This window comes from Aquarana catesbeiana, linkage group LG06 (genome assembly GCF_042186555.1).
Source record: "Aquarana catesbeiana isolate 2022-GZ linkage group LG06, ASM4218655v1, whole genome shotgun sequence".
NCBI classification, from domain to species: Eukaryota; Metazoa; Chordata; class Amphibia; order Anura; family Ranidae; genus Aquarana; species Aquarana catesbeiana.
The window spans coordinates 381,243,195-381,262,686 of record NC_133329.1 but is presented as its reverse complement, the minus strand read 5'-3'; the positions used below and the strand labels follow the sequence as shown (position 1 = coordinate 381,262,686).

The following is a 19,492-nucleotide window of genomic DNA, read 5'->3' as shown; positions in this document are numbered from 1 at the left end:
CTTTCACATTATACAAAAAAATTGGGGTATTGTGTTTTTTTTTTTTTTTTTATTCATTAATGTGTATTTTTTCAAAAAAATTGCATTTGCAAAACCACTGCGCAAATACCGTGTGACATAAAAAATTGCAACGATCGCCATTTTATTCCCTGGGGTTTCTGCTAAAAAAAAAATGTATAATGTTTGGGGGTTAAAAGTAATTTTCTAGCCTGGTCAACAAGTGTTTATACATGGATGTTCAGGTTAGTCCAGCCAATGTATATAAGGGATTTCTAGCCTCTGGCCCATCCTATGATGCCTTCATGATCAGCAGCCTTCACGTGTCAATGGCCATCTGTGGGCACATGGCCAAGAATGGAAAATGGACTCCATCATAAGAGAAAAAAAATGTCTTCTCTGTTTGGCTGAAAATAAAAACAATATCTCAGCAGGCTCATTTCTGTATTTCTGTACCTAAATGAACAACCCATTTAGAAATTCAGTCGACAGCCTCTTCTCATTGTAACCGGTAACTACATAGCTCCAGCTCGAATGCTTCCATTCACATTATAGTAATTAAGGAAATGGCAGTATAATTAGCGAGCTGCTCATTATTTTATCTTTACCGGCTATGAATGTGATGTGTAAGCCCACGGCGGAGGTAGAAGAGGTCCTCTCTTCTCTTTATAGAAGGGACAATCGCTTTAAACGTCTTGCTGGATAAAGACAGAGAATGGCTCAGACATTAGACACATTGTAGCTGCATGAAAAGACGAGCCCAACGCGGCTAATGGGAGGATAGAAAATTGTTATCCAGAATGAGCGTAGGACACTTCCAAAAGGAACACATTATCATATATTATACATGTTTAGTATACAAAGGAATCTGAAACAATGGGCAAAATGAGGAAGGACCTGCCATGTGATTACATGTTGGCCATTTCAAACAATTGGATTTTAATTATAATTAGATAGTCCTGGCATATGTGCTGCTTATATAACCATTCACATCATCCCCTTCGCCATATGAGCTTACAATCTAATATCTCTAATCGTAGTGCCAGTTTGGAGAAAGGTTTATTAATGATGGCTCTGTCTTTGGATCCTGGGTAGAACATTTTGTGCACATCTCAGTATTTTAGTTTACATAATATTAATGCATTTGTTGTATGCAGAGCCATTCTCATCGGTCCCTGATGCGCAAGAGCTTACAATTTAACAGTCACGCACATTTCAGACTAATTTGGATAGAAGCTGACTAACTTGCTAGCCTGCTTCCAGATTGTGGCAGAACAGAGACTGCAAGCAAAAGCATCCCTGGTGGCAAGTGAACCTAGAACTCTATTAACAGAAGGCTGCTTGTCGCACGTGCCGAAGACCAGAAAAACAACAGATTGCAAATAGGCAGATACACAAACAGGCAAACAATCCTCACCAATCATTGCAGAACTACAAACAGAAGCATGTCTAATTAGAGATTATTTATATTATTATTGTTATAATTATTATTGATATTGTATAGAGTTATATTTGATAGGATAATAAGTAACTATAATGCCATTATTAAAGCTCAAATAATAAATCAGTCTTATGCATCTCAGGCACATCAAAATAAAAGATGTGCAAAGACTTATGATTTGTTTTCTTTAATAAAATAACAGCCGCAACCTGAGTAGAAAAGCCCGTCACCTGCCAACAATTTTTGCTTTCGTTTTTTCCATTTATCGTTATTCACTCTCCAACATATATATTTTTCCCCCTATACATGTCCATATGTACGTATGTACATGTATACTATTAAATTGTTTCCCTCTTGTCCAGCAATACCATCTGTGTATATATGTATTATCCTTCCCCTCTGATGACACAGCTTCCTATCATTTACATGTTCTACTTGCTAGGTGCTACTTACTAGGGGACTGAGAGTTATTAACCTGTAAGGGGCTGTTGCTAAATCTAACAGAGACTGTTAGCCTGTACAGAGGAATCAATTGAAGATGTACAGAAGAAGCAATCGGAGTTATACATAGGGAGGAAGTTGTCCATGGTTTTTGTCACTTTCAAGTTGGCCATCCCATTATTCCTATCCCCATCCACGTTATTATCCCTCAATAAATCAACAAAACAAAGCTCAAGGACTGATCCCTGTGTGTTGGATGAATGCTGAAATGTTATGTGCCTGGCTTTGCAGTAGTGGGGGAATCATGTCAGCTTTTGCATTACTTTTGGTACAGTTCTCTTATTTACTATTCATTATAACTGCACGAAGAGCACCTCGTACTCAGATTTGACATACTGTAGTCAGCTTTGCTTTCACCTTTGTTTGTTCCCAGTATTAGACTTACAGAAACTGAGAAATACAGTACAGTTTGCAAATATAAGGGCAAATGCCAGTACTTTTGCTAGTTGTACTAATGTACAATATATTTTTTATGAATACATTACTAGATTCAAATGCATCTTTATGACCTCCCTGGACTTCAACATTTGTAATATAATTTCTAATTCACCCCTTTGTTTGCATTTTATTACAGTTTTTCAAGGAAAGTGGAATGTAAAGTGTAATTAAATTATAGTTAATAGAAAATAGCTTGTACAGTAAAACCTTGGACAGGGGCGGACTGACCATTGAGCCACTCGGGCACTGCCCGAGGGCCCTGGGCCACTAGGGGGCCCCGTCAGGGTTGCCAGCCTCAGTAAAACCAGGGACAGTATGTATAAATCTGTGTTTTTTTTACATCTGTCCGTGTATACTGTGTGTACATGTATGTGTATACTGTGTGATTGTATACTGTGTGTGTGTATACTGTGTGGCCCCATAATCTCTGATTGCCTGGGGGCCCATAATCTCCTATTGCCCGGGGGCCCCATGAGTTATCAGTCCGCCCCTGACCTTGGATTGCGAGTGTAATTCGTTCCAGGAACATACTTGTAATCCAAAGCACTTGTATATCAAAGCAAATTTCCCTATAATAAATAATGGAAGCTCAAATTATTTGTTCCACAACCCATTATTGAAGTCCTTCAGTTTATAGTCCATATAAAAAGATTATAGCAATGTGATAGGTTGTGTAACCATAAAATGTCCATCCACAAATGGAAGCCTCCACAAGGAGATTAGAAGTAAAATCCAGCAGGAGCTCCAGAGTATAAAAGAGAAGAGAGGCGCCTCTAAGTGTAGCAATAGGTTGCTAAATGTTGTACCTTCATTAAATGTAACTACATTGCTACACTTAGAGGCGCCTCTCTTCTCTTTTATACCCAGTTGTGACTTGAACCTACTTGTGTATCATGTTAAAATGTATTAAAAAATGTTGCTTGTCTTGCAAAACGTTCTCAAAACAAGATTTTACAGTATCTGCATTCTTATGCTTGGTTCTCAAGCTTGTGACCTCATAGGAAGACCACTGAATGTATCTGGAGAATATTTTCAGTGAATCCTTGGTGAAACGTCAATCAACTTGGGATAATTCTGCATTTCACAATACAAAACAGTTGGGGTCTAATAGTAGAGAAAATGAGCTTCTGCACATCCAGCAGTGAAATCAAACATATGCTACAAATGCCTAGAAGGGAAAAATGATCAATACTTTAATCCATTAAAATGGCAAGTAATTAATCACTTCACCCCCAGAAGATTTGGCTGCCGAATGACTGGCCCATTTTTTTGCGATTCGGCACTGCGTCGCTTTAACTGACAAATGCACGGTCGTGCGATGCTGCACCCAAACAAAATTGATGTCCTTTTTTTCCCCACACATAGAGCTTTTGGTGGTATTTTATCACCTCTGCGGTTTTTATTTTTTGCGCTATAAACAAAAAAAAAGCGACAATTTTGAAAAAAAATTTTTTTTTTGCTATAATAAATATCCCCGTTTTTTTTTTTTTTTTTAAAAAGCAAATTTTTTCTCAGTTTAGGCCGATATGTATTCTTCTATATATTTTTGGTAAAAAAAAATCGCAATAAGCGTATATTGATTGGTTTGTGCAAAAGTTATAGCGTCTACAAAATAAGGGATAGTTTTATGGCGTTTTTATTATTTTTTTTTTTACTAGCAATGACGGCGATCTGCGATTTTTATTGGGACTGCGACATTATGGCGGACACATCGGACACGTTTGACACATTTTTGGGACCATTGGCATTTATACAGCGATCAGTGCTATAAAAATGCACTGATTACTGTGTAAATGTCACTGGCAGGGAAGGGGTTAACACTAGGGGGCGATCAAAGGGTTAAATGTATTCCCAGTGTGTGTTTCTAACTGTAGGGGGAGGGGACTGATCTAGAGGAAATGACAGATTGTGGTTCCTTGCTATTAGGAACAAATGATCTGTCTCTCCTCACAGAACAGAACAGGGATTTGTGTGTTTACACACACTCTTCCCTGTTCTGCCTCTCCTGCCCGCGATCGCTCTTGGCAAGCGGTCATCGCGACCGGCGGCCATGAGCATCGGCTACCCCGCTGTGCAGCGGGTGCACGCGCGCCGCCAGATTCCGGATCCCGATCGACGTATAGCTATGGCGGCTCGTGGGATCGTGCCGACCCGCCGCCGTATAATGACGGCAGCTGGTCGGCAAGCGGTTAATAAAACTTGAGCCCAGCCAAAACATTTTTTTTTTTTTACAGTTTGAATATCGCGGGGAAGGAACAGAACCCCTCTCTACTTTTTCCTGCTTTCCAGGGTTCTGTTAAGGAGATTCCGTCCCAGTCCCTCTAATGGTGACAACCATTTCACCATATAGAATGGGAGGAAAAATCTGCAATAGGGACTCAGACAGCTATAAAACGCTGAATTAGGATGGGGAAGGTCTGGACTCCAAGACTGCTGGAGAATTCTGAATAAATGTATAAGATTGTGGCAGCTCTCTGTTGTCCGTTTGACATACCTGGGAACATAGGAGTGTGCAGGGGGTTTGCCTGGGCACACCCTAATCACAATATACTAGACGTGCGATTCATTTTGTTCCGACAAAGTTGTTAATTAGTTTGTTCGTTTTGTTAAATATCAGAGTTAATGAACACTAATTTAATGAACTTTTCCGAATATTCGTAAATTCGAATGTTTGAAAATTTGTAAATTAGAAAAAATTCGTAAATTCAAAAAAATTCATAAATTCGAAAAAAATTTGTAAATTTGTAAAAAATTCGTAAATTTGAAAAAATGTGTAAATTTGAAAAAATTTGTAAATTTGAAAGAATTCGAAAACCCGAAAATTTGAAAATCTGAAATAATAACAAACTAATAATAACTTAACCATTACTAACTATTAAAATCTAGGTATTGGAATTTCCTTTCAAATTTGGCTGTTAGTGAAGGTAACACATACAAATTTATCCGAAGTTACGAATTATCCAAAATAAAGAATGCCGGATTTAAACGAATGGAACATAATGAATTAATAATAATAAATTGCAAAAATAATAATAAAAACATTTTATTATTATTATAAATTTGTTCTGTTCCATTCGTTTAGATACGGAATTCGTTATTTCGGATAATTCGTAACTTCGGATAAATTCGTATTTGTTACGCTCACTAACAGCCAAATATGAAAGGAAATTCCAATACATATCATTTAATAGTTAGTAATAGTTAAGGCACAGTGGTGTAGTGGATAGCACTTTCGCCTAGCAGTAAGAAGGGTCGCTGGTTCGAATCCCAGCCATGACACTACCTGCCTGGAGTTTGCATGTTCTCCCTGTGCCTGCGTGGGTTTCCTCCGGGTACTCCGGTTTCCTCCCACACTCCAAAGACATGCTGGTAGGTTAATTGGATCCTGTCTAAATTGTCCCTAGTATGTATGAATGTGAGTTAGGGACCTTAGATTGTAAGCTCCTTGAGGGTAGGGACTGATGTGAATGTACAATGTATATGTAAAGCGCTGCGTAAATTGACGGCGCTATATAAGTACCTGAAATAAATAAATAAAAATAAATATTAGTTATTATTTCAGATTTTCAAATTTTCGGAATTTGGAATTTCCGAATTTTCGAATTTATGAATTTATGAATATTCTAATTTACGAAAATTCGGAAAAATTAGGTAAAAGGGTTTTCATTAATTTGGATATTTCTGAATAAACGAATTTTACAAAACTTGTTAAAAAAAAAATCCGGAACTAAACGAAGTTGCACCAAAAGTAATGGTGCACTCCATCAACACTTAGCGGAGGCGTCTTTCAGCCCATCATTCTCATAGGTTATCTTCCCACCCGTGGCCGGTTATGACAGCCAGCATTTACAATATGTTATGAGATGTTAATGACAGTGTTAAAAATCAACACATTTTTTGTTGAGCATTTGTGTATGTGTGTTTTGACGTTCCATACGGCGTGTTTTTATTTTCATTTTTCCATTGTGTGTAATAATAGCTTGTGTGTGGATAACGAGCTGTCACTTTTGACATTCAGCTGGAGTCTGGCGCTTAAATCAGCCCTGTTCACAATCTTCTGTCTTATTTCCCTACTGATGTCGGCGTTCTCTGCGGAGCCCTGAAGAAATGGCAGCATATGTCTGCGCAGTATGGTTAGTGTGTATATGTAGAATAGAGGGGGGAACACTCTGCCCTTTATATGTCTTTTTAACTCTGTCTGTTTTTTTTTGACGGGTGTTTTTTTATGCTTATTTATTTAACACTACAATACTCTATTAGGATTAAAGTAGACCTGTCAGGGAGGAAATACAAAGGCTGTACTGAAAGTAATGCAAAAGTCGGCATAACTTTTTAATTAACTTACATAAGTTGTTCAAACTCCACATTCTGTTAGATTAAAGCCTCGTACACACGATCAGAATTTCAGACGGGAATTGTGTGATGACAGGCTGTAGGCGGAAAATCCAACCGTTTGTACGCTCCATCAGACAATTGTTGGCCAACTTTGCGTGGACAAATGTTGGTTGGCAGGTTTATAAATTTTCCGTGGACAACGGTCTGTTGTCGGATTTTCCGAGCATGTGTACCCAAGTCCGTCGGACAAAAGTCCAAAGTACAAACACGCATGCTCAGAAGCAAGGATGAGCCAGAATCAGTCGGTGTTGTAATCTAGCGTTCGTAATGGAGAATTAACATTCATAACGTGGCAAATTATGAAATCTCGAAATGCAGCACACAATTCTCTTCTTCTTTAATGGGATAATAATAAAGCTGCTTTGCTGGTGATACTGATGGAGTTATTGCAGACACATTTTCAAAGGCTTTTTTTTTCTAGTGATATCAAGAATAATATTATTATGCTTTTTTTTTTTTTTTTTTTTCGGGGGGGCAAGTTAGCACACACCATTATCCCGAAGTTTTTCAGATCAAAGATAAAAACTATGTTGGTGTTAATTTTACATTGTATTTTTTTTAAATGTAACTGCCTACTACCAAACTGTCATTTGAAGTAAAACACAGCCAAGTATTATTCTCCACAATTTTTTTATTGTGCAAAAAGAAAACAAATAAAATGAGACATGCTATCTGCCAATAGAACTTAACCAAAAAGTGCATTCTATGCACCCAAAAATATAGAAAATATACCAAATCAAATCATTATTCAACCAAAAAATAAAACAAAAGCCTCATGCATGTGTCCTGCTTCTTAATATAGGGGGTCAACAATGCCAAGAGTTGGTGAAAGCAGGGGTCCGTCATCTGGAGATAATTCCGAAAATCATCTGGATTATTCTTCTGGAGCTCCCGCAGCAAAGGCATATGATATAATTGGTCACGATTAATAAAGCAACCAATTTTTGGTCCAAGAAATCCTCATCCTCCTGTTCCTGAACTGGACTTGGGTCAAAGCAATAACTCCAAGGCCAATAATAAATAACACGTTATCTCCTCCGATTCTGCAACATGTCTGGTTGTCGTACAGCCATTCAGAAAAGCACGAAATGAAAAGCGGGAATCAACACTCACCAAATTTCTACTAACACGATATTAGCAGAAGGAGCCCAAAGGGTAGCGCCAAGGAGCTGAATAAACACGTAGTACGTCACTACGTTCGTGTTTGTTGGCCGACAATTGCTTGCCGTTTTAATGCAAGACAAGTTCCTGGCCAACGCCCTTCGGACAACAGTCCGAGGTTTTGTCTGCGGAAAATCTGATCGTGTGTACGAGGCTTTACTCTTCCTCTACACTGTGTGAAAATATTGTTGGGTACTTACAGTTCATTTAAGGCTGGCACAGAAATTCTCATGTGTTTGTTGTTATAGCTTGTGAAAGTATTTAATGTAAATCAATGAAAGCTGTGTCCTTGGCCTTCAATGTAAGCAATTTCATTGTGGTTGTTTAGGTGGTCAGTATTAATGCCTTTGCTTCATAACAATCGTGCATTTCTGACTGATGAAAGCATAATGGATTGCAGGGAAAAACTGTGTGGCCAGCTAAAGAGGGTCATGAAATTAAGAATCTAAATTCAGCTTCATCCTCATCTCATGTATTCACTTCTCCCTGAAATATCATTTCTCATTAGAGGGTATAGTCAAATTCTTGCAGAAACTGGAAACGGAATCTATCAGAAAAAGTATAATAGATTAGTGCCAAAAACAAAGGAAATCCAATTAGCATGGGCAACATGCTCTACCTGCATAACAAGAAGATGAACGTCTTTAACAATGAACACCATTCTGGCCAGAACACTTTGAAATAATGTAGCTTGCCTTCATTATTATAGAAATAACACTTATGCCCATACTTTATACGGGCTGGATGCAGTCCTTTGCTTGCATGTATGTGGCCCTTGTGGCACTGTTCCTCCAACTGATACCAACAATGAGTTTCCATTCCTCCCAGAGACACAAACCATGGAGAACTTTTCCTACCACTGACACCAGTGATGGGGCACCATTCCTTCTACTGACAACAGTGATGGGGCACTATTCCTTCCACTGACACTAGCAATGGGGCATAATTCCTCCCACTAATTTAATCGATTGGGCGCTATTCCTTCCATTGACACCAACAATAGGGCACTACTCCTCCATCTAATGCCAATGGTGGGACACTGTTCTTTCTCCTACTGATCACGTGCACTATGTGGTTTTTTGTTTTTTTACTCCCACTGGCCACCAAGCCTGAGACATTGTTTACTCCCACCGGCCACAGTCCAGCCCTCCTAAAGTCTGAAGGAGGGTACACTGGCTCTTTGTTTAGAAAGTCTGGAGACCCTTGCTTTATACTTTTATACCGTATATACTCGAGTATAAGTCAAATTTTTCAGCCCCTTTTTTGGGGCTGAAAGTGCCCCCCTCGACTTATACACGAGTCACCGCCGTCTGCCTACATGATCAGCATGTCATGCAGGCAGACGGCAGCCAGCGTGTGCTACATTACACTCGGCAGCGGCTCTCATTGTTCAAAAGCCGCGCCTCCTCGTCTGTGATAGGCAGTCAGTGTACAGCCTATCACGGACATTCTCTCATCCTCGTCCGTGGTATGAGGATGAGAGAATGTCCGTGATAGGCTGACTGCTGACTGCTGGGAAATGGAGTTTTCTGCTTATCATGGACGAGGAGGAGGCGCAGGTTTTGAACAGTGAATGGCCACCGCACACGCTGATCGGTGCAGAGCGGCACACGGAGGATGCACAGGACACAGGTAGGATGCACACAGACACATGCACACAGGTACATATACACATGCACACATACACAGGACACAGGTACATATACACATGCACATATACACAGGTACATGGCACATGCACATATACACAGGACACAGGTACATGACACAGGTACATATATACACATGACACATGCACATATACACAGGACACAGGACACAGGTACATGACACATGACACATACACAGGACACATGACACATGCACATATACACAGGACACATGACACATGCACATATACACAGGACACATGACACATGCACATATACACTGGACACATGACACAAGCACATATTCACAGGACACATGACACAAGCACATATTCACAGGACACATGACACAAGCACATATGCACAGGACACAAGCACATATGCACGGGACACATGACACATGCACAGGACACATGCACAGGACACAGGGAGGTATACAGCTGCAGATGGGCATTGTTGACCCTCTTTTTCCACTTACAGTAGCTGCTGCATTTCTCACCCTCATCTTATACTCGGGTCAATAAGTTTTTCCCATTTTTTGTGGTAAATTAGGGCCTTGACTTATACTCAGATCGACTTATACTCGAGTATATATGGTACCTTTAGTGAAGATGTCCTTTATTATGTCTTTGAAGGTTTATTCAGGTTATGGTATATCTAGAAGTAATTAGTCACATTCAACTGGGCTTGTATGACAATGTGAATATGTTACAAAGCTCATCCAAGCCAATTCATTGGAACTGATGAAGTGGTTTAGATAAGTTACAGAACATCTTTAACATTACAGAAGAAGTTCAGTTGAGGGTGACTAGCTACTACTACTACCTATTTCCTTAAAAAAAAAAAAAAAAAAACCCCTCTGGTTGAAGCTCACCTAGAATGATACCTACTCTCCTTACCAATTCAGCTTGTGTTCATACTGCACATGCGTACAGGAGCTTCAGTCATTTCTATACTTTAAGGGAGCCGCCATAAATGGGGCCTTTGTGTGCATGCGTGATATGAAGAGGAGCTGACCAGGTCCATGTCATAGAAAGATCACAGGAATAGTAAGGAAGATAGGTATTTTGCCTGGTGGACTACACTTGATTGGGGGGGATTTATTAAAGGACGACTTCTCTAAAGTTGAGGTTGTCATTTATAGCTGAACTAAGAGCTAAATATACAGAAGAAATGCATACATGTAGCTATTTTGTCTGTCATAGAATTGGTATCTCCATCTAGTAATGGGATTTACTTGGAGTGGTAAGTTGAAGGCATTGGACCCTTACGTGAACAGAACTTTCCTGTATAAATTTGGTTTTGTTACAACTGTACTGTTGGTGAGCCACTGAGATAACCAAATATGTGATCTTCTTCCCTAAACCGGGGAACTGTGGCAGTAACCACCTAAAGTGAATGCGATATGTAGAGCCTAAAAAATAGACGTGCCACGCTAGAATTTTAGAGTCCAAAGAATGGTATTTTGTTCCAAGCTTATATTGAATAAATGAGCCAACATGTTTTGGGGACCTCGGGGCTTTAAAAGTGTTGATATGGATTCTGAGTGATGGTAAAAGTGTGTTGTAAATCTAGCCAAGAACTCTTGAGATTTACACAGCAGAGCCAGGATGGTGACCATACTTTTCTCAACTGCAATTAGATCATGCAGTCTTCCCAGATAGCAAGGATAACTTGCCACAAATTTGTGGCAGTGTTGAATTGTCTGTTAACTTGCTGCACATTTTCACAAGTTGTGCACGTGCAGAGCACTTGAAACACAAGTTCTAATTTACACTTTTCCAATTTGTAGCATATTTGCATGGAAAGTCTCTAGCAAGAACAAAGATGCAATGGTGAGTCTACAGCAAGAGCTCTGCAAGTCTACAGCATGAAAATTCAGCCACGGTGCCCCCTGTGGTGGGATGGCTATTGCACAACATAACTGAACCAGAACTTGCAGCAGACTTGCAGAATGTTTGTAAAGAATATTGATCTGGAGCCATGCAATGCGGACTTGCTGCAATTGTGTAACAAACTTGTAAAGCCTGGCAGGTCTAGTAATAGCTTAGCAAGTCATTTTCAAACATGCAGCACAATTACTTGCTATCTGGGTGGTCACCTCCCTGACCTAAGCCTCTTATTGGACAGTAAGGGAGAAGCAACAGACTCATGGCTCCCCACTCTTCTCTCTCTCTTCCTGTCAGCACAGTTTCATGCAGCAAACCCTGTTGGCTCATAATGTTACCTCTCCTGATCTGAGTTCTGTTTTTTACAAGATGTTGCTATCAAGTCTGAGTTAAGTACTTACATTAGCTGCATTTGATAATGAATTTAATGATTTTTAATGATCACATAATTACATTAAATGATGTTTTTAAATAGCTGCTTTGGGTTCAGCTTTAATGGTGACCTGAGTAGTTAGTTTGCCTCCTGCCTTAAAATCTACGGTCCTAGGTATATATCCCACAAGGACCTTAAATACATGTAATATCTTTATATTGTACTTTCACAACTTCTAAAATAACAATAACATTACTGTACAGTACAATATATAATAAGGCAAATCTCCCCAACAGAGAAGCAAATGCCAGTAACACTTGACAGAGGCTCCTATGCTTGCCCACCCAAGCCAAAGCAAAACAAAAGCTGGATTAGGGCTCTAAAGCCCAACTCTAGGAATTAGAAAAAAAAAATGTACCCTTGTAGTGCCAAACCTTCCTCACGCTGCAAGGGATAAGTGCTTGTTATGTCTAGGGGTGCCAGAATAGGGAGTAAATTCTTTCCTTATTCCTTGCTCCAGCAGGGTCCCTTCGGTGGTGTGACTGGTAACCTGCAGCCTCCTCTCTTAGATGCCTCTGGCTGCAGTTGCACACTTGCCCCCACCACATACAATGGTAATATCCATAGATTGTATATAATGATGTCAAGGCACTGCCCACAGGCTGGAGCTTTGGGGAAAAGACTGTAGTGCTGGAGCTGACTAGATCGGGTTTGTAACAATACTTGTCCCTTAGACCACATGTGTGAAATACAAGGCCGGTGGGCGGATTCCAGCCCTCCAGGCCATTTTATGTGGCCCCTCGCACCCCTCTTGCAGCTGCAGCACCCCCTTGTCTCCACCCCCACCTTGACTCAGCAGTCAACAGCAGAGTGGAGGACAGAACTCCTCATACAGATCCTGTGTCTCTCTCTGTGCAGCTACAGCACCCCCCTCGTCTTTGCCTCCACAGGTCTCAGCATTTAGCAGACTCCAGCAGTCTCTGGACATCTGCTTGTAATTATTATGAAAATAATACAATCCGATGCCAGTTGAAAAGGAGGGCCACACACTGCTGGTATCATCCACAAAAAACTTTATTGGAGACTAATCAGACAGAACACCATGGCAGAACCATATTTTGTCTGAGAAGTCGCCGAAAAAGTTTTTTTTGTGGATGATACCAGCTGTGTGCAACCCTCCTTTTCAGACTTGCATCATCTGCTACAGGAGTGTGAGTGGGCTCTGTGCCGGTCAGCACCTGCCCTTCACAACTTAGGTCTGAAGTTATTACCGAAACCAGTAATAATCGAATGTGTAGGTGATTATTTATTATGATAAAGAGTAGATACATTTATATAGTCTTACAGATACAATCGGCCCTTTGAGGTCATTCATAATTCAGATGAAATTGAGTTTGACACCCCCGCCTTAGGCATAACAAGTATTTTACCCTTGCAGTGTGAGGTTCCCAGTTTCAAAATTAGTTTTCTGGGGTTGGGCTTTAATGTGCAAGGCAAGTCAAAACCACAAAATTCCAAGCTTATTCTATCTGCCATGTAAAAGGAAAGATTTCTATACTTACCTATTTTGAAGTCGCTCCAGTCCAGTCACACGATCATTCCAGTGGCCGGCTTTAGTGAAGAGGAGAGATCACCGACAATGACTGCGGAGCCCGAGCGATGATGTCAACCCCCTGCTTACCTTTGGGTATCCATTTTTGGCTGTCCCTTCTCTACACTGAAGCTGGTGCTGGTACCCAATCATGTGGCCGGACTGGAGTGACTTCAGAATAGGTAAATTTAGATCTCTTTCTTTTTACAGGGTAGATAGAATAGGTTTAGAATGGGGGTGGGAGTAGATTTAAGCTTAGTTAGGTTTTGACTTGCCTTGCTATTACAAGCAGTGGGAGGGGACGTCTTTCATGGCTCTCTTGGGCTCTCCCTGTCTCATCGGGAGACCCGAGTGACCAGCTGGCACGTCCACCCGCTAGCTGTACAGCCAAGCAAAGCCAGGATTTTCTTTGATCGGCTTTTCATAAAAGTAAACCGGAAGCGATGACATGCCATCACTTCCAGTTTATTTGGAAACCATTGGAGTTTTTAATGCTTTTAAGTGCAGAGTAGTGGAATTTGGGGTCTTATAGACCCCAGATCACTCCATAAAATGTACCCGTCAAATGCCTATTGCTGTCACAAGGATGTTTACATAAACATGATAAAAAAAAAATAAAATTAAAGCAACAGTGACATTTAAAAAAAAAAAAGTGATAATTAAAAAAAAAACTTAAAGTGCCCCCCGTGCTCGCACGCAAAGGCAAATGGGAGTGTCGGTCCTGCACGCATGCACACAACGATCGTCCCACACATGTGAGGTATCACCGCAAACGTCAGATCATGGGCAGTAATTATAGCACCAGATCTCCTCTGTACATCTAAAGGCCTTTAAGGTGTCACCTATGTATAGTAAAATTGACGTCGTTTGTCGCCGCTGCACGGGCATGCAGAATTTTAAAGCGGCTGGGGTGGGACAAATTTAGATGGGGTGCCTAATTTTACCTAGGGAGCACAAAACCAAAATACATCACTGGCTGGGAGTAGATTTAAGCTTAGGTTTTGACGTACCTTCCACTTTAAGTCTCCAGGTCTTTGCTCTTTATCTTTCCGACTGTCTGTAGAAGCAGTCTTCCTCCTCCACCCATTACATTGGTCATTGACATACTGTTTTTCCTGTGTTATCATGAAGCTCCTGCTTTAAACCAACGCATCTATAACTGCTATGTATCAAGGAGAGAAGAACAGAAAAAAATAACATACACAGCCCTATGTATAGCTTTGTGCAGTCATAGATAGGAAAGGATGTATGATCTTAAGTTGTCAGGAAGGTCCTTTAATTGAAAACATTTTCAGACGTTCTTTAAAACATTGTCTCCAATCTGTTCTCTGGTCTTGAGCTAGGAATTAATTCGACAGTCTTAGAATAAGGCACTGAATGTCTCCAGCCTAGATACAAATGAAGATTAGCACTACAAACATATGCTATGTTGCGATAGTCTTGCTGAATACAAGGCTCGGAAAATTGGAGTATTTTTCTTGTCATTGTTTTATCTACATTAAGGATTAAGAACAGGTGTGCCTCCTGGAGAAAATCCAACAACACAAGCACCTTATTTTAATTATTACTATTAAAGAAAATTCTAATGCAAAGTCCTGAAATATGAATAGTAGAATAAAAATGAAAAATAGAATTTATGGGGAAACATTTATGGGGAACATTTATGGGGAACTGTGTCAAATAGTTTTTGCAAAATCCAGATACACCACGGGCCTTCCTTTATCTAGATGGCAGCTCACCACCTCATAGAAGGTTAATAGATTTGGCAAGAACGATTCTTCATGATTCCATGCTGATTACTGCTAATGATACCGTTGTTATTACTAAAATCTTGTATATAGTCCCTCCAAGAGCTTGCGTACAATTGATGTTAGGCTAGCTGGTCTCTAATTCCCAGGGATGTATCTGGGCCCTTTTTTAAATATTGGTGCTACATTGGCTTTTCTCCAATCAGCTGGGACCATTCCAGTCAGTAGACTGTTCATAAAAATTAGGAACAATAGTCTGGCAATTATTTGATTAGTTCCTTAAGGACCCTCGGGTGCAAGCAATCTGGTCCCGGGTGACTTATTACTGTTAAGTTTTTCAAGTCTATTTCTAATTCTGTCTTCTGTTAACCATGAGGGTCCTTCCTGTGACGTGTCATAAGGATAAACACTTCAGTTTTGGTTACTGAAGCCCCCCAATTCTCTTGTGAAGACCGAGGAGAAGAATAAATTCAATACCTTTGCCATCTTTCTATCCTTAGTAACCAGATTCCCTTCATCATGGTGGAGGGGGGATTATGGTGTGGGGTTGTTTTTCTGGGGTCGGGCTTGGCCCCTTAGTTCCAGTGAAGGGAACTCTTACGGTGTCAGCATACCAAGACATTTTGGACAATTTTATGCTCCCAGCTTTGTGGGAACAGTTTGGGGATGACCCCTTCCTGTTCCAACATGACTGCACACCAGTGCACAAAGCAAGAGTCCTGACCTCAACCCGATAGAACACCTTTGGGATGAATTAGAGCGGAGACTGCGAGCCAGGCCTTCCCGTCCAACATCAGTGCCTGACCTCACAAATGCGCTTCTGGAAGAATGGTCAAACATACCCATAGACACACTCCTAAACCTTGTCTACAGCCTTCCCAGAAGAGTTGAAGCTGTTATAGATGTAAAGGGTGGGCCACCTCAATATTGAACCCTACGGACTAAGACTGGGATGCCATTAAAGTACATGTGTGTGTAAAGGCAGGCGTCCCAATGCTTTTGGTAATATAGTGTAAACACATCCACCCACCCACACAGGTTGAAATGGATCGACTGGTGTTTTTATTCAACCTTACCAACTATGTAATTATTTAACTATGTTGGTACTAAAACAAAGGATAGGGATCGCATAAGGAATGATGGGGGTTTCAGAAACAAGTGGAGGTCTGAGCTATAAAAGTAACAAGACAGCCATTCAAATCTAATTGACATTTCCAAGATAAGGGTATCTAATATATATGGAAATACAACAATAATCTTGCATAGAAGTAAAAAGTATCTCAGACTGAAAGTGAAGGTAATCCAAAATTAAAGGAGGGTAGTTTTTGTCAGCATTAGTTATTGCATCTATTGTCTGTAAGCCAACAGGATCCTTGTAGTTTTTATGAGAATCTTGAGTGACAACACAGGAGCACAATTGGGAGACAAAGACAAAATGTTGTCACCCCACAACAGGATTCCAGGTAGTGCATGAGCAAGAAACTTTATGGCAGTATCATCAAGTATTATTTTAATGAAAAAAAACTGCAGATTAAAAAAATATATTGAAAATGAATTTCCTGTTCAACAATCTTATTTTATTGTTTTGTGTTTGTATTAGGGGAAGCTGTCTCTGCAGAGCTGTGTGTGGATGAGCCTCCTGTCCAGCTGGTCTGTAAAGTCCCCTGCAGTCTGGACTGCGTCATTAGTGAGTGGTCCGACTGGTCGCCGTGTTCCCGTTCCTGTTCCACGAAGAATGCCGAGGGGAAGCAGAGCAGGACCAGATCAATCCTGGCTTATCCTGGAGAAGGTAGGCTCATAGGTGTAGAGCCTTTTTACTAATATTAAGGATAGGTTTAGATGTGATGCCTCCTCACTGCCTGTTTTAACCCTATTTATGCCAAAGAAATGTACACTTGGTTGCTGGCAGTGGCATCTCCAGCTTTCATACTTAGGGGGGCACATAGGGGGACAGGGACAAAAGTAGGGAGGCCAACTATAAAATGTGTGTGTGTGTGTGTGTGTATATATATATATATATATATATATATATATATATATATGTTATTTTTACTTTTTTTCACAATAGGATTGCACTCAGGATGCCCTGTGAGATTCTTGGTAGATGAGGGCTTCCTAATCACAGTTCTATTAGCCAGATGTAGTTATTTGATTTTGGACTATAAGGCCCGGTTCACACTGATGCGACAATCACATCAGCATGAACCAAGCCTTATAGTCCAAAATCAAATCAAAAAGAAGTCAGACCCCAATTGGACCCCATTCTGTGCCATGGAACTGTTCTAATCGGTGCGACTTGAGTGGCTCCAACTTAGAAAAAGGTTCCTGCTCTACTTTTGGTCCGACTTCGGTCCGACTTACATTAACTTCTGTTAAAGAAGTTGCATGCAAGTCGTGCCAAAGTTGCACTGGGGTATGACTTCAAAGTCGCGCGACTTTGAATTTGGGTGCAGTGTGGACCCGCTAATAGTGTAAGACCCAGCGCCTCATATGCAGACTTTTTTTGTGTGTGGGATGACAGCAAAGGCATATAACAATCTTTTTTTAAAAGGGTAATTCCTTTAAAAATCTAAACTGTTTCTGTCATAGCTGAAATATTAGTGTTTAATCCAATAAAACATTTAATATCCATTCATGTTTTACAGGAGGGAAGCCTTGCCCTTTCAGCCAAGCACTGTATGAGTACCGGCCATGCAACGATCATCCCTGCTCCGCATTCTACTGGGAGGTGTCACCATGGGAACCGTGTACCGGGGAGTCACAGATACTCAACAAAAGTCTCAGCAAGAAGGACACGTGTGGCATTGGACTTCAATCCCGGAAAGTATTCTGCATAAAAAGCAACACTGGACAAGTCGCAAGCAAAAGGTATTTACGTATAAACATAATTACCCCCAAAAATTTGGGGTTTTCAGAGTTCCGGTTGATCTTCATCAGTAATGGCATCCATAATAGCAGAACATTATGCAAATTAAAATGGATCATCACACTGTTTTATTTTATATAAATATGAAATAAATGACATAAAAGTAGAATGCCACTAGGTTACACTGTACAACACCCACTTTTTTAAGTCCCCCCCCCCCCCATGTTGGTGATCAAGTTTCCATTACTCATCGGAAGTTTTTCTCCAAAGCTGTTTATCTTATTTGTCCATCACAACGGTCCAAATCCACGCAGCGAAGTACGTCATATCCGGCCGGCCATTGGCTTCTGGTATAAAGGGTGTTATCAATCCCAGGAGTCCATGGGCAGCCTCCTCTGTTAGCATTGCCTTATTTCCAAAGCCGCGCTTTGTACACAATGCGCATACATGAGATTGGGAGGTGCATGCTGGGTATCCAGCAGCACCATATCCCAGGCGGAGCTACGTGTGGGCTTCAGATGCCCACACTGAAGATGGGAGCGCACTTGCTAAGGAGAGCACAGTGAGTTTTTTAAAGAACAATCTAATAATAAAAACTACATTTAGTACAAATGCCAGAATGTATTAGATAAGATGAGACAATCATCAAATAAAAAAAAGGCTGAAACTCTGCTTTAAAGTGCAACTAAACCCTCCTATCCTTTTCAGCCAAGGAAGCTGCCATTTTGGTCTCTGTTTGATCTGCAACTGCCATGGTGCTGCGAATGTGATCAACTATGATACCAGCCATTTCAGGGCTTGACAGTTTGGTTGAGAGCACAAGCAAATGTGACAGTTAGCATTCCCGGCATGCCGAGAAAGTACAGTAAATGTTTTCTGAGACCATTACATTGATGGGTTTATTTCACCTTTAATAGTGTTTGTATTTGCCTCTGTAAACCAACTGTCACTTATCACCAAAAATGAGTGTGGTGTGACAAAACCGGATTTAGATTCAGAACACTTTATTAATCCCAAAAGGAAATGAATGATCCTGTATTGATACAGAAAACCATCCAATGATGGTGGTTCAGTTGAGCCTTCAGGAGGTACATAAATGGCCTATGCCTATAGCAAGGACGTTATTCAACTCTGGTCAAAGCTGCACAGTTTATTTTTATCTACAGATGCCCCTTATCTGCATAGGCAGTTTTCTGGTAAAAGGTGAACTATGCCTTTAAACCAAAATATAAACCCTTGCTCTATATAGCTTCTTCTACTCTCCCGCATAGTTGCAGTGGCTATAGTCAACGCTCAGAGTAAGCCTAAGCCTGTGGCCAGTGTACATGTGAGGACTCCAACTACTGAAATCAGATAAGTAGAGACATCTGAGGCTAAGGCCTCTTTCACACGGATGATCCGTATGTCCGTTTTTCATCCATCCGTTTTCGGATGAAAAACGGA

The 19,492-nt window shown here is 40.5% G+C and overlaps 1 protein-coding gene across 2 annotated transcripts in view; it reads left to right on the top strand.

Annotated features, from left to right (window-relative positions):
- THSD7B (thrombospondin type 1 domain containing 7B) overlaps nucleotides 1-19,492 on the top strand; it is an 807,368-nt gene that overhangs the window by 391,776 nt on the left and 396,100 nt on the right. For both annotated transcript variants that reach the window (XM_073634254.1, XM_073634253.1), the window contains exons 9-10: nucleotides 16,784-16,972; nucleotides 17,829-18,051. In XM_073634254.1, coding sequence (XP_073490355.1) covers nucleotides 16,784-16,972; nucleotides 17,829-18,051 — 412 coding nt within the window. The remainder of the gene's footprint in view (nucleotides 1-16,783; nucleotides 16,973-17,828; nucleotides 18,052-19,492) is intronic.